The 14,455-nt window shown below is 42.4% G+C and overlaps 1 protein-coding gene across 2 annotated transcripts in view; it reads right to left on the bottom strand.

Annotated features, from left to right (window-relative positions):
• mreg (melanoregulin) overlaps positions 1–14,455 on the bottom strand; it is a 54,635-nt gene that overhangs the window by 30,929 nt on the left and 9,251 nt on the right. Inside the window, exon 2 of one of the 2 annotated variants that reach the window (XM_003215158.4) lies at positions 3,056–3,215. The exons of the other annotated variant lie outside the window; for it this stretch is intronic. Coding sequence (XP_003215206.1) covers positions 3,056–3,215 — 160 coding nt within the window. The remainder of the gene's footprint in view (positions 1–3,055; positions 3,216–14,455) is intronic. 2 annotated transcript variants of the gene reach the window in all.

Here is a 14,455-nt window from a genome sequence, read left to right as displayed (position 1 = left end):
TTAAATTCCAGTGATGGGAGTCATCCCACCAGGTTTCAGTGATGCCTGTGACATCATATGTGTGGTGCTGTGCTAAGAGTTGGAGTTCGTCTTGCTTATTTCCCATGCTCTGAGCATTAGTGTAAAGACATGTAAGCCCCTGTGACCTCCCCTCGAGCTGTTTATTTGGGATTATTGTGCTCTCTGTACTTGGTCCTTGCTGTGTTTGTGCAGCCCTCCGTTTAGCCTTTTGGCAGTTCCCTGTGGTCGTGGGTAATATAGTGTTTGCCAGGCTGTTGTTCCCCTCCCCCAGTGGATCTAGTATAAAGTGCGCCTGATGAGGTTTGTGAGTCTGTGTGCAAAAAGATGTTTTCCTACTTGTGTGAGATGCACAGTACAGTTCCTTATTTAAAAACACCTAACAAAAACAATTGGGGGGTTTTCGTGGGGCGGAACAAATTAATAGTATTTGAATGGGAAATTCACTTTGAGTTAAGAGCGTTTGAATTAAGAGCTCAATCACAGAACACATCAAACTCTTAAGCCAAGGCATCACTTCACTTCTTTTCCTCTTTCCATGCATGATTGTTCTGATTCCATATATCCAGGAAGGCTGACACCAATTGTTCAAGATGTTTAGCCTGTGTTATCAGAAAGAACATTTATGAGAGAACAAAAATAATGGTATATGGTATATAGGTCCATATTTGAATGGGAACTGTTTAGGTAAAGGTAAAGATTTTCCCCTGACGTTAAGCCTAATTGTGTCCTACTCTGGGAGATGGTGCTCATCTCCATTTCTAAGCCCAAGAGCCAGCATTGTCCGTAGACACCTCCAAAGTCATGTGGCCGGCATGACCGCATGGAGTGTCATTTAGAACTGTTTAGAACCATTTTATTCCAATACCTGAAATATTTCGTGATTATTGCCCGGCAATAAAATGCATGTGAAATACAAGGCAATGAATCGTATCATTGTACACTGTATGCAAAGCAACATTGTAGAATGATATGGTCCACTGTCAAGCCCAAATGTGATAAAGAGCAGGAGAGAAGGTCTGCTCCCTTACCAATCCCTCTTCAAACTTTTCATTTGCAAAATATCACTATGAAGGGGTGTTAAACCATACAAATTGTCGGGTTCTCTTCTCCCAGTTGTGCTGTGGGTCCGTCTTCCAAAGAAAGCACGAAGACACGCGGGTAGATTCCAACAAGTTTTATTGTACCAAACGCCAGAACCTTCTTTTGTGCCATATATATAGGGACTCTCACATACCAGAGGGTAATTGATGTTTCATGGCCGGCCTGCTTTTGTGGCTGGCATCTGTTCTTTGTCAGCTGACCAGAGATGTCAAGGATTGGGGATCCTGACATCCCCGTATTCCTTCTTCTAATGTTAGGTTTGGGGAATCTTTTCTGCACCAAACTGGCCCAAACAAAAATAAGACTCACAAACTGACAGGCTGTCAAAAATATTCCCAAATGTCTAGAAATCCTGCATGCATCTTATTTGGCTTCTGGGATTATTTGTAGTACCGGATTCAATCCGCAAGAAGATGGACTTTATAGAATCCGTATCTATGCGATCTGACAGTTGGAATGTTTATTACTGGCAATAACGGAATGGTGCAATTTGTTGATCTTAATATTAGAAAACAGAAAGGCTCTATTCTAACAGCAGTACTTCTTTCTTAAGCATAATACATATCATAAATAAAATCTGCCCTTCAACATCAAAGAGGAAAAAAATCCCTGACTGAAAATCGGACTTCCTTGATATCAACTTATCCCTCTTTTGACAAGAGGGTTTAACAGTAATAATTCAGTTTTTAGTTCACAGAAAATTAGCTATCAACGTCTGTTAATACTCTGGTTAAAATGAGGTTTAATGGTAAATGTAAGAGAAAGTGTCAAAACACGCTTCCTGATTATGTCATCTTATTGGAAAACAGAAAATAAAAAAGCTATTGCCCTAGATTCGGATATCACCAATCCAAATGCTGCTGTGAAGATTTTGCTTCACACGTTGCTTCTGTCACAAAATAGAATGTGGTTCTCTGGTTAGAGTGAAGCTCGGAAGCAGGACACTTAGATACAAATCCTTTTTTAATCTTAAAAACACTACTTGTTTGGTCTTACATAAATCATTATCCCCGGCCTAAATTAAAGAGAAACAAACAGCAAATTTGCAGTTTTGAGGGGAGAAAATGCTGTTGAGTTAGTCCCCATCTATACTGCCATATAATTCAGTTTCAAAATGTTGATTGAACTGCACTAAACTGGATTATATAATCCAGTTCAATGCAGTTCAATCTGCATTATATGAGTCTACACTGACCATTATAATGCAACTCAAACTGGATTACATGGCAGTGTAGTAGATGGGGCCTTAGATATATGCTCCCTGATAAGACGGCATGCTCTTTTCATGCATGTATGCTTTATCTGTATGTTTGCAAAAAAGATGGGCTCAGTTTTGACTTAATTTGAGGGTTCTTGGAATAGTGAAATACATATTTCCCAACTCTACCTACAACTCACTTTAGTATCACTCATGCTTTGGAGTCTAAGGAAACCATATGACTTCTTGCCTTTTCAGTTTTAAACAACAAGTTAGAAATAAATGAAATGATCCACAAAATTCCACTTTTCTTCTGGAGAAAATGACAGAAATAACTAGCAATATAGTGGGTCTTCAATATCTGCTGGGGTTTGATTTCAGGATCAGCTCTGTGCCTCAGATACCAAAATCTGTGGATGCTCACGTCTTTTATATACACTGGAATAGTAAAATGACATATTTTATATAAACTGGTAAAATCAAGATTTGCTTTTCATGTAGTTTTTAATGTTTTCATGGTTGAATCTGTCAATGTAAAATTCATGGATACAGACAGCCAATTGTATTGTATCATATCAATCAGGCAGGTTAACAGCGGTTGTTTTTTTTATTTATAACCAATCATACACAAGTTACTTTTTTAGATTATAATCCCCATATTCCCCACCTGTCATGGACTTGTAGGAGTCCCAAAGCTCTGGTTTACTATTGAGCATTTGTGTCTACAGATCTTACCTCAGAATCTTTGTCCAATCTGTCTCTGACCACAATAAGGTTGTATAGGACCCGGTCATCGTCGGCTTCGGTGTGGGAGACGTCGTGAGGGGCGCTCCACAAGTTTTTCTCTTCATCCCACGACTGGGTTGCCCCAAACGAAGCATACGGGTTGTTATTACTGCAGTGAAATAAAGAGAAAGAAGTTGAAAATGTATTATTTATTTATTTATTTATTTATTTTACAGTATTATTTATACCTCACCCTTCTCACCCTGAAGGGGACTCAGAGCGGCTTACAGAATACACATACGGCAAACATTCAATGCCGATTATACAATTAACAAGGACAGACAATACAAACAGAGGTAAAGGCAGTTTTTCCCATCCTATTTCTGGCATCTTGGAAGCTGTGCTTTACTCCAGCAATGGGGGGCAGGGGGGTGTTGTCGCTCCATCTTCCATGCCGAGGTTTCCTCCTGATCGATGTCCTTAAGGGCACCTTTATTACCTCCCCATTAAAAGAGGTACCTATTTATCTACTTTCGACCTGCTAGGTGCGCAGGTGAGCTGAGGCCAGCAGCAAGTGCTCACCTCGCCGTCAAAGGGTGGACTAATACCTGATCTACCCAAACGTTACAAAGCCCACTAATCTGAATCATCAAATCCAGTGATTCAGTTGGGCACAAACTGAGAAAGGGAACACAGTAGCAGATCAAATGTCTCTGCATATTTATCTGCCTATGCACAGATATTCCTTGTGAATGATGTCTTTCAGAAAAAAATATTTAAAACAGATAAAGACCTGATATCTTTTAAGTCCTGACATCCATGATCCCCATTTAGTGCCTGCTTCTCTGAGATTATGAATAAAGAGACCAAAATCTTTTGGAGTTTTGCAACGTGAAGATGAGAACAAAATTTATAAATGAAGTCTAAACTGCCAGTCTGGATGAATTGAATGTTTAAAGTTTTCCTTTTAAGCCTATACAAAAGATGTATTTCTTTGTTATGATCCAACATTTTTACTAGTTATCAGCTAAGGGAGCAAATTACAACTTTACATTTTAAATATATGTATTGAGACATACATATGGAGCCCCTAGTGTAACAGCAGGTTAAACTGCTGAGCGGTTGAACTTGCTGACCAAAAGGTCGGCGGTTCGAATCCAGGGAGCAGGATGAGCTCCCACTGTTAGCCCCAGCTTCTGCCAACCTAGCAGTTTGAAAACATGCATATGTGAGTAGATCAATAGGTACCACTCCAGCGGGAAGGTAACGGTGCTCCATGCAGTCATGTCGGCCACATGACCTTGGAGGTGTCTATGGACAATGCCAGCTCTTCGGCTTATAAATGGAGATGAGCACCAACCCCCAGAGTCGGACACGACTGGACTTAAACCTTTACCTTTACCTATTGAGGCATACATATAAAGTTTGGATATCTATTCTATACTGAGGGAGAGATTTAATGCTCCTTATGACCCACCCATGAAACAATTAGTTTTTGTATGAACCAATACTGAATTCCTTATAAATCGATGTAGCAAGTTAAGACAACTGGAGAGACTCGGCTAACATGTAACAACTCATTTTGGCAAGGAGCAAGAAATCTTTCCAGAACTACCTGGAGCATGAAGGAACAAGCCAAAGCAAAACCAGTATGAAGCTTCGTAGAATGAGGCAATACAGGGAGAGAGGTTGAAAGAGTTTCATCTGTAATAGTACTGCTCTAATACAAAGAGGCAGGGAACATGTGAATGCTTTTTCTAGACATACCAGTTTTGTGCCTCTCTTTCATCTAGCTACTTTTTGACAAAAGCCAAAAGCAATGGTTTTGTACCTCTTTCTATAGTTGCACTTTCTTTTTGGCAAACAGCCCCATCTCTGGTTGCATCTTTGCTCCTTATGCATGTGGTCACAGGCTGCCTGGAAAGATTTAGAGCATTTCCTCGCTAGCACAGCTGTATATGCAAGTTGAGGGAATTAGGAGACAACATTGAGAAGGAGGAAGAATCAAGTTCAACTGTTTGAAGCAATCCCTTTTGATAATATTGTTTCATACTTTTGGAAAGCTACCGATTCCAAGCCCATGGAAGGTGCAGTTGAAGGCTAGAGTAATATGATATAGTAAAGGTAAAGGTTTTCCCCTGACGTTAAGTCTAGTCATGTCTTACTCTGGGGGTTGGTGCTCATCTCCATTTCTAAGCCAAAGAGCCGGTGTTGTCCGTAGACACCTCCAAGGTCATGTGGCCGGAATGACTGCATGGAGCGCCGTTACCTTCCTGCCAGAGTGGTACCTATTGATCTATTTACATTGGCATGTTTTCGAACTGCTATGTTGGCAGGAGCTAGAGCTAACAGCGGCCGCTCACGCCACTCCCGGGGATTGAACGGGACCTTTCGGTCTCCAGTTCAGTGCTTTAGCGCACTTCGCCACCGGGGTCAAAAATGGGATCCTGTACATTTTAATAAGTAAGTAACAATGGTTTCAAAAGAGGCTCATTCAAACAGATGAGCCCTCATTTTCCCCAAATAAGAGGTTCTGCTTTTGAACGCCAGATCCGTCAACGGTAAGACAGCTGTCATTCAGGATTTGATCCTGGATGAGGGGGCGGATCTGGCATGCATCACCGAGACGTGGTTGGACGAGCTGGGTGGAGTGAATCTCACCCAGCTGTGTCCACCGGGTTTCGGGGTGCATCAGCAGGCCAGGGCTGGGGGGCGGAGAGGAGGAGTCGCGGTGATCTTTCGGCAGTCCATCGCCCTGATCAGATGCGCCGTTCCGCAATCTTCGAGGTTCGAGTGTGTCTTCCTGAAGGTGGGAGTCCAAGACAGCTTGGGGATTCTGCTGGTGTACCGTCCACCCCACGACCCAGCAGTCTCTCTGTCTGAGCTAGCAGAAGTGGTCTCCAATTCGGCCCTGGTCTCCCAACAATTCATAGTTTTGGGAGACTTTAACATCCATGCCGAGACCACATTGACAGGTGCAGCTCAGGATTTCATGGTTGCCATGACGACCATGGGGCTGACTCAAGTTATATCTGGGCCCACACATCAGGCAGGACACACGCTGGACCTTGTCTTTATTGTGGACAGTGGGACAGTCAGAGTGGAAGAGCAAAACATCCTTCCATTGTCATGGTCTGACCATCATCTGATCTGTTTAAGTTTCGCCATGTCTTCTAACCTCCGCAGGGGTGGTGGACCCACTAAGATGGTCCGCCCCAGGAGGCTGATGGATCCGGATGGACTTCTGAAGTCTCTTGGGGATCTTCCTGTTCTGGAGACTGGCGATCCTGTTGATGTCCTGGCTGATCGCTATAATAGTGAGCTGACAAGGGCACTTGACACGATCGCTCCCGAACGTCCCCTCTCGCTGCGTAGAGTCACGTCGACTCCTTGGTTCACTGAGGAGCTGGCTGTGATGAAGCGTGCGAGGAGGGGACTAGAGTGCATCTGGAGGAAATCTCAGGATGTGTCTGACCAAGCACGGGCTAAAGCCGCTATTAAGGCTTACTCCGTGGCTTTGCGAGCAGCCAGGAAAGCTTTCACGACTGCCCGCATAGCGTCTGCAGCCAACAGGCCATCAGAGTTGTTCCGAGTTGTTGGGGAGCTCCTGCGGCCTCCCGAGACCCAGGGGCTTCCTGATGACTTGGCAACTCGGTGCAGCGATTTCGCCCACCATTTTGCAGGCAAAGTTGCTCAGATACGCCGTGAGTTGGACTCCAGCTTAACTGTAGTTCCAGCGGAGGTAACCGAGGTACCTGTCTGTCCGATCTTGTGGGATTCTTTCTGGCTTGTTCTTCCTGATGACGTGGAGGGGATTCTTGGGTCTGTGAGGGCGACCACTTGCACTCTGGATCCCTGTCCTTCTTGGCTGGTTAAGCTGGCCAAAGATGGGTTGTTGGATTGGTTTGTGGCTATTATAAATGCCTCCTTGGGTCAGGGGTGAGTTCCATCCTGCTTTAAGCAGGCAGTAGTAAAACCATTACTAAAAAAAGACCTCTTTAGACCCATCTGTATGTAACAACTACAGACCAATTTCCAACCTCCCATTTTTGGGCAAGGTTCTGGAGCGGGTGGTTGCCACGCAGCTCCAGGAGTTCCTCGATGACACTGATTTTCTGGACCGCTCGCAGTCTGGCTTCAGGCCTGGGCACAGTACTGAGACGGCTTTGGTCGCCTTGGTGGATGACCTCCGCAGGGAACTGGACAGGGGGAGTGTGACGCTGCTGGTTCTCTTGGACATCTCAGCGGCTTTCGATACCATCGACCATGGTATCCTTCTGGGGAGGCTCTCTGGGATGGGGCTCGGTGGCACGGTTCTGCTGTGGCTCCAGTCCTTCCTGGAGGGTCGTTCCCAGATGGTGAGGCTGGGGGACACCTGCTCGGACCCCTGGCCATTGACCTGTGGGGTCCCGCAAGGGTCTATTCTATCCCCCATGCTATTCAACATCTACATGAAACCGCAGGGAGAGGTCATCCGGAGTTTTGGAGGGTGTTGCCATCTCTACGCAGATGACACGCAAGTCCACTACTCATTCCCATCTGACTCCAAGGAAGCCCCTCGGATGCTGAACCAGTGCCTGGCCGCTGTGGCGGACTGGATGAGGAGGAACAAACTGAGGATCAATCCTGACAAGACAGAGGCCCTCCTGGTCAGTCGCGCGTCGGATCGGGGTATTGGGTGGCAACCTGTGCTGGACGGGGTCGCACTCCCCCTGAAATCACAGGTCCGCAGTTTGGGGGTCCTCCTAGACTCAGCGCTGACGCTTGAGGCGCAGGTGTCGGCGGTGGCCGGGAGGGCCTTCACACAACTCAAGCTTGTGCGCCAACTGCGACCATACCTCGTGAAGTCTGACTTGACCACGGTGGTGCATGCCTTAGTTACCTCTAGACTGGACTACTGTAATGCACTCTACGTGGGGCTTCCCTTGAAGACGGACCGGAAACTACAATTGGTCCAGCGCTCAGCTGCCAGGTTAAGTACAGGGGCGAGTTACAGGGAGAGATCTACTCCCCTGTTCAAGGAGCTCCACTGGCTGCCTTTTATTTTCCGGTCCCAATTCAAGGTGTACACCATCACATATAAAGCCCTAAATGGTTTGGGACCCACCTACCTTCGTGACTGTATCTCCTATCACAAGCCTACATGATCCCTTCGCTCATCAGGGGAAGCTCTCCTGTCCCCACTCCCGATATCCCAGACCCGCCTTGTGGGAACAAGGGAGAGGGCCTTTTCTGCTGTGGCCCCCCGATTGTGGAATTCTCTGCCTGCGGAGATTAGGCAAGCCCCCACACTAGCAGCCTTCAAGAAAGACTTGAAAACATGGCTCTTTCGCTGCGCTTTTGGAGAGTAACCATTTTATATTTTTTTTCCGTTGCTCCCCCTAATATCTATCCTCCAGAATACCCCACTCCCTTATGACCCTGTTCGCTGTGGTTTTTATTTTTATGTCTTTCTCACCCCGAGTTTTAACTTAATGTTCATGTGGTCTGCCCTTGTTTTTATTGTCTCCTTGTTTTATTTTGTAATGGATATTATTTACTGTATTGTTTATTGTATTGTGTTGTGCTGTTCTTTTATATGCTGTTTACATTGTATTGTTTTGGGTGTGGCCCCATGTAAGCCGCCCCGAGTCCCCATTGGGGAGATGGTGGCGGGGTATAAATAAAATTTTATTATTTTATTATTATTAAATAAAAACTTTGTATTTTGCTTTTCAGGGTAAATATTAGCTTTGGATATTTTTGTTAGGAAGCAGGTGGAAGATAAATGAATGCTTTCCACTTGTCATAAGAACAGCAAGGATAGCCCATTCATATGTTATCTGAATCATACTGTTGTCCAACAGCTCCCCCATAAAGACATTGTTTCCAAACCCTAAATAAAATGCATCTTTCTTTCAACTTTCTGCCTATCATGTATCCTTTAATGCTATTTCTATCCCTATATTTATTTATTTATTTATTTATTATTTAAACTTATATGCTGCCACTCCCCTAGGGCTCGGGGCGGCTTACAAGAAAGGCTAAAATCTAACAATTTTAAAACATCTTTAAAATATCTTTTAAAAAAAATTAAAAACATCTTAAAAACACTCAGGAAGTGTCAGATCTAGACCAGACTTGGCACACAGACCCAACACAACCAACTTTCCATACTGAAGGTGTTTGGGGAATCAGGGAGATACAGTTCACCTGTATTCAGAGAACACTGAACCCAGCAGATGACAGATCTGGACCAAATTTGGCACACAGACTCAATGTGGCCAACTGTGAATACTTGCTGAGTTTTGGGAGGGTTGACTCAAGATTTTTTGGGAACTGTAGTTCACCCACATCCTTATGCATTTCCTAATGGGAGCATTCATAAAAAAAAAAAAAGCAAAAACTGATTTTTCCCCCCCTAAGAAACAGTGTAACATATGATCAAACTGATATTACCTCACATCCGAAAATGAACAAGACTATTTTCAAATAACCCGGGCATCGCTGGGTACCCAAGCTAGTATAGAATAATAGACAGTTTCCGTGCCTGATCTGATAAATCCAGACCATGTTTGTTTGTTCAGCCAAGTACGAGGGCTATCCACAAAGTAGGTTACGTTTTGGATTTTAAAAAGGACAAAGTATAGGAGAAATCATTTGCCGTATGCAGCTGAAAGGCACATTCCAATACTACAATTTCACGTAATCCCCACTGAAATTTAGGCACATTTCATATAGATAAATGAGTTTGAAAAGGTCTGCCCCAGTAAATTTGCCGCCTCTCTCCTCCGTTTCCAACAATGGAGGCGTGGCTGGCAGCGCAGCGTTTTGGCTACACTGCAGGAAGGGAGAAGGGGGAAGAGCTGAGGAAACAAGCGGGGAATTTACTGGAGCAGTACTTTTCAAACTCATTTATCTATATGAAACGTGCCTAAATTTCAATGGGGATTACATGAGATTGTAGTATTGGAATGTGTCTTTCAGCTGCATATGGTAAATGATTTATCCTATACTTTGTCCTTTTTAAAATCCAAAAAGTAACCTACTTTGTGGATAGCCCTCGTATCTCACTTGGGTTGAGAGACTGCTGACCACAGAAACAGAAGCTTAGGAGGTGTACAAATCCGAGGCTTGATCATCACCCTTTGTTTCTGAGACCTCTCACCTTTGTTTTTCCAAGACATTTCCCATCACCTGGAGCTGGACAATTAAGCCACTTAAATATTCATTTCCATCGTCCAAATATGGACACAGATATTCCTGAGCTCTTCCTCTCCCAGGGGGGGTGTATCCCACAGCTGATTGGCCCTCCCAGACCAATCCCCTGTCATCCCCTCCCTGCCTGAAGGAATCACCATCAGGAGGCAGCGACATCATCGGAGTGCAGGCCAATCAGGGCACAGATCCAAACCAGCTTCTCTTTTGGCCAATCAGAGGAGAGAGGGAGAGGTTTGAATAGATGTCAAATGTATAAAACCTCGTGTCTCTGTTATGTTGTACCTTTGGAAGCTTTTGTTTGTACATGCATCCTTTCTGGCCAGATCAAAGAAACCTCAGTGGCTTGTCTTTAGCCTGGTGAGGGATTTCTTTGTCCTAGTCTATTCAGTTTAGCCTGAATGCTTGCCGGGCACAGATCCTCTTATCCACAATCCTGACTACAGTACCAGTTTGGTTCTAAATGTCTCAAACATGCATACAGATTCAGGAGAAGAAATTACCTTCCAAGAAGTTATTGTATCCAATGGTATCCAGCATAGACTCCCCCCTCCCCCCGAAACAATATGTCTGGGTGACATTTCATAGAATCATAGAGTTACAAGAGACCTCACGGCCATCCAGTCCAACCCCTTGCCAAGAAGGAGGAAAATCACATTCAAAGCACCCCTGACAGATGGCCATTCTGGGCCTAGCCCATTCGGGGTTACACTTTTAACACCCTTGTTGTAGAAGTCTGTAGAAAATGGAAGTTATTTAACTCTTTGTACAGCTGACTTTTTGCCAACAATTGTCAAAATGTATGTTTGGTTTGCTTACATTTTAAAAAATAAGTTGCACTTAAGTGCTTGAATAGGATCTATTTCTAACCACTTTGAGTCTATCAAACAACAAAGTAAGATATTAGGAATGTCTTGAGAAATAATGGTTTGAATTAGCACATGCCACTTACAGGACCTTGAATAAATACTGAACAATTCATTTAGGTGAAACTGCCAAAGATTGTGAAACGCTGGAATGTAATAGGATTGAGGTCATGACGTAGGTCTTCTTTAATGGGCCGCTTCAATTAGTCATGACTATTTGTTAGTTCATATTTTTAAAAAGTCAATTACACTAATCCCATCTCACTAGGACTCATTTAAGGAGCCTTGAGTGGAAACCATAACCTGCCTCGTTTTTTTTTTGTTTTGTTTTTTGTTTTATTCCAAGGATGAATGAACTGCTGAGCTATTGTCACTCTCCTAGGTCTTTAGAACTGTCTCCTAAAGACTGAAATCATGATTAATTACTTGGTTTTAATCATGAACCACAATGGTTTCTTTTATTCATTAAATCTGCATGTATATGAAGCCATGGTTTAAAAGGAAAAAAAGATTTCCAAGGACAGTAGACCACATTCTTTCTCCTTTCCCAGAATGATAACTACAGGGAGTATGGATCATAAGTATACTGAAAACACTTCAATTTTAATCAACAGCATCCAAAGAAAAATATTTTTAAAGTCAAATTGGTGGACTAGAGGTTACAGCCTAAAATCTCAGCAACAGGGTAGGCTAACCTTTCACCATCACAACAACATACCAATGTTATATGCTAATATCACACACACAGCCATTATTGCCATACAACAACAAAATCACAGCACAGGCATACACAACAAGAGGAAGCCACAGATAAAAAAGAAAGCATCTTAATAATAAAATTTGCAACGGTCTCATAAAAGAATGCATCAGAATTTTTCAGAAGACATGGAATTTTATTCACACCCTTGCCATTGAGAACACTGTGAAAAAATGAAATTCCTGTATTTCATATGTATGCTATCATATTTTGTTTCAACAGAAACCAAGTCACAAGAACAAACCTTTTTAGAGCGTCCCATGTTTTAATATCTCCCATCCAAAAGAGCTGATAGCAACACATTGCATCTTGCATTAGCAAACCTAATTTCATTTGCACAAGTTTTTAAAAAATCAGACAGCTGTGATCAAGGTGATTGCTTAAAAATATATTAACTGTTAATAGTTAATATATTTTTGAAAACACAACCATACTTTCATCATACTTGTTAAAGATACTCAGTTTAATTCTAAACATCACCACCTATTGTACCTCTAAGAGCCATTAATATGCTCTTCTACAGGATTTCATGTGTAAAGCCATTACTGAGTAACAAGATCAGTACTTTAAAATGCCACGTGTTCAATGCCAATCTACTTGACAACCTAGAGAGACTTTTAACGACCTCATAACATTGAGATGGGAAAGCATGAGTGACCGTCCTTTAAGCATAGAAAATCGCACCTCTTATATCGTCAGCAATCCCGTTAGGAGTTTTGCCTCCCCATCACACTCACATGTGGAAACTTAAGAGCTGGCAATACATCTTACATTCATCACACAGTCAGTATTACTTTTTTTTTAAATCAGGAGAAACAACAATATCCAAAGCCAAGAGATCCCTTGCCCTGCGCAAAGGAGACTGATACCAGTTTAAAACCACTTATTTCCATGTGATAAAACTGTTCTGCCCAAACTACATATGATAGAAGAGACAGTGCTCGAGGTTAAAACCATTTCTTTCCATGGGATAATGTTGTGCCCCAACTCCCATATGATTCAAGAGACTGTTGACAGTTGGGCAATGAAACAGGATGCGAAATTTTGATGATTTCCATTCCACCTGCTTTCAGATGCTACCATGGGAGTAAAGTGTGATAAGAGGTAGGACCTCTGAACATTATGACTGATCTGTGTTCAGTGTTCCCTCCTTTCAGGACATTTCTGCCTCTTTTCAACCCTAGAACATGTGATGAGCTCTGTGCCTCTCCATGCTAGAAAAGAGGCTGAAGTGTCCTATGAGGGAGAAATTTCTCAATGTGATAAGGTCGACAGCTAGAGTTCCCTCCTCTCAGAACACTTTTGCCTCTTTTTAACCAAGGAGGGCTATGCATGACGTACAGAAGTAGTTTAAGTGATGTGATGAGCTCAGTGCCTCCCCAAGCTTGAAAAGAGGCTGAAGTGTCCTATGAGAGGGAAATTTCTCAATATCATACCTAGAGAAACATTGAAAACAAACTACTTGCTTTTTTCCACCGTTTTATAATTAAAATACATGGAACAGATTACCAGGCCATGTTGGCATCTTTCTCGTTACCACAATATCAATGTGTGCCTTCAAGTCATTTCAAACTTACAGTGACTCTACTGAGAACCTTTCTTGTAAAGATTTGTTCAGAAAGGGTTTGCTATCTCCTTCCTCTGACACTGAGAGAATGTGACTTGCTCAAGTTCACCCACTCGGTTCCCATGGCTGAGCGGGAATTTGAACTCTGTTCTCCAAAGTCTTAGCCCAACACATAAACCACTATACCAAACTGGAGTAGAATGCCCTGCAGCTCCAAACTATCCCCAAACAGCCAGAGCAATTTACCCTCAATCATTGTACTTTTTTTCAAATACAGTAGAGTCTCACTTATCCAAGCCTCGCTTATCCAAGCTTCTGGATTATCCAAGCCATTTTTGTAGTCAATGTTCTCAATATATCATGATATTTTGGTGCAAAATTCATAAATACAGTAATTACAACATAACATTACTGTGCATTGAACTACTTTTTCTGTCAAATTTGTTGTATAACATGATGTTTTGGTGCTTAATTTGTAAAATCATAACCTAATTTGATGTTTAATAGGCTTTTCCTTAATCCCTCCTTGTTATCCAAGATATTTGCTTATCCAAGCTTCTGCCGGCCTGTTTAGCTTGGATAAGTGAGACTCTACTATAATAGGTAGAAATATGTTTGGTAGAGCAGATCAAGAGGGGCCATCAGATGCAAATAATCTTTTGGATTATTTTGTGAGTTATCAATTGTTACCAATTGTTATCAAAGAAATAAGAAAGGACAGTTGAGACCACAATGGAAAGGATTGGAAGTTCTCCCTTTTTAACTACTTCTTCTTTTCCTTTTTTCTTTTTCCAAAGTATTTTTTAAGTTTTATGGTTTATTACATCCCCTTTTCTTTTTCAACGTTTTTAACCTATTGCAAAAAACTTGTATTCAATAAAAATCACCTTAAAATTGTTACCTAAAACTGCTACTTCATTATTATTATTATGGATTCATTCAAGATTGTATTTCTCATATGGTAGTTTTCAAAACTGACTACAAACAATCCCCAAGTTACAAAAAAGATAGGTTCTGTTGGT

The sequence above is a fragment of the Anolis carolinensis genome, chromosome 1 (genome assembly GCF_035594765.1).
Source record: "Anolis carolinensis isolate JA03-04 chromosome 1, rAnoCar3.1.pri, whole genome shotgun sequence".
NCBI classification, from domain to species: Eukaryota; Metazoa; Chordata; class Lepidosauria; order Squamata; family Dactyloidae; genus Anolis; species Anolis carolinensis.
The sequence above is the reverse complement of the archived record's forward strand: the minus strand, read 5'-3'. Positions and strand labels throughout refer to the sequence as shown.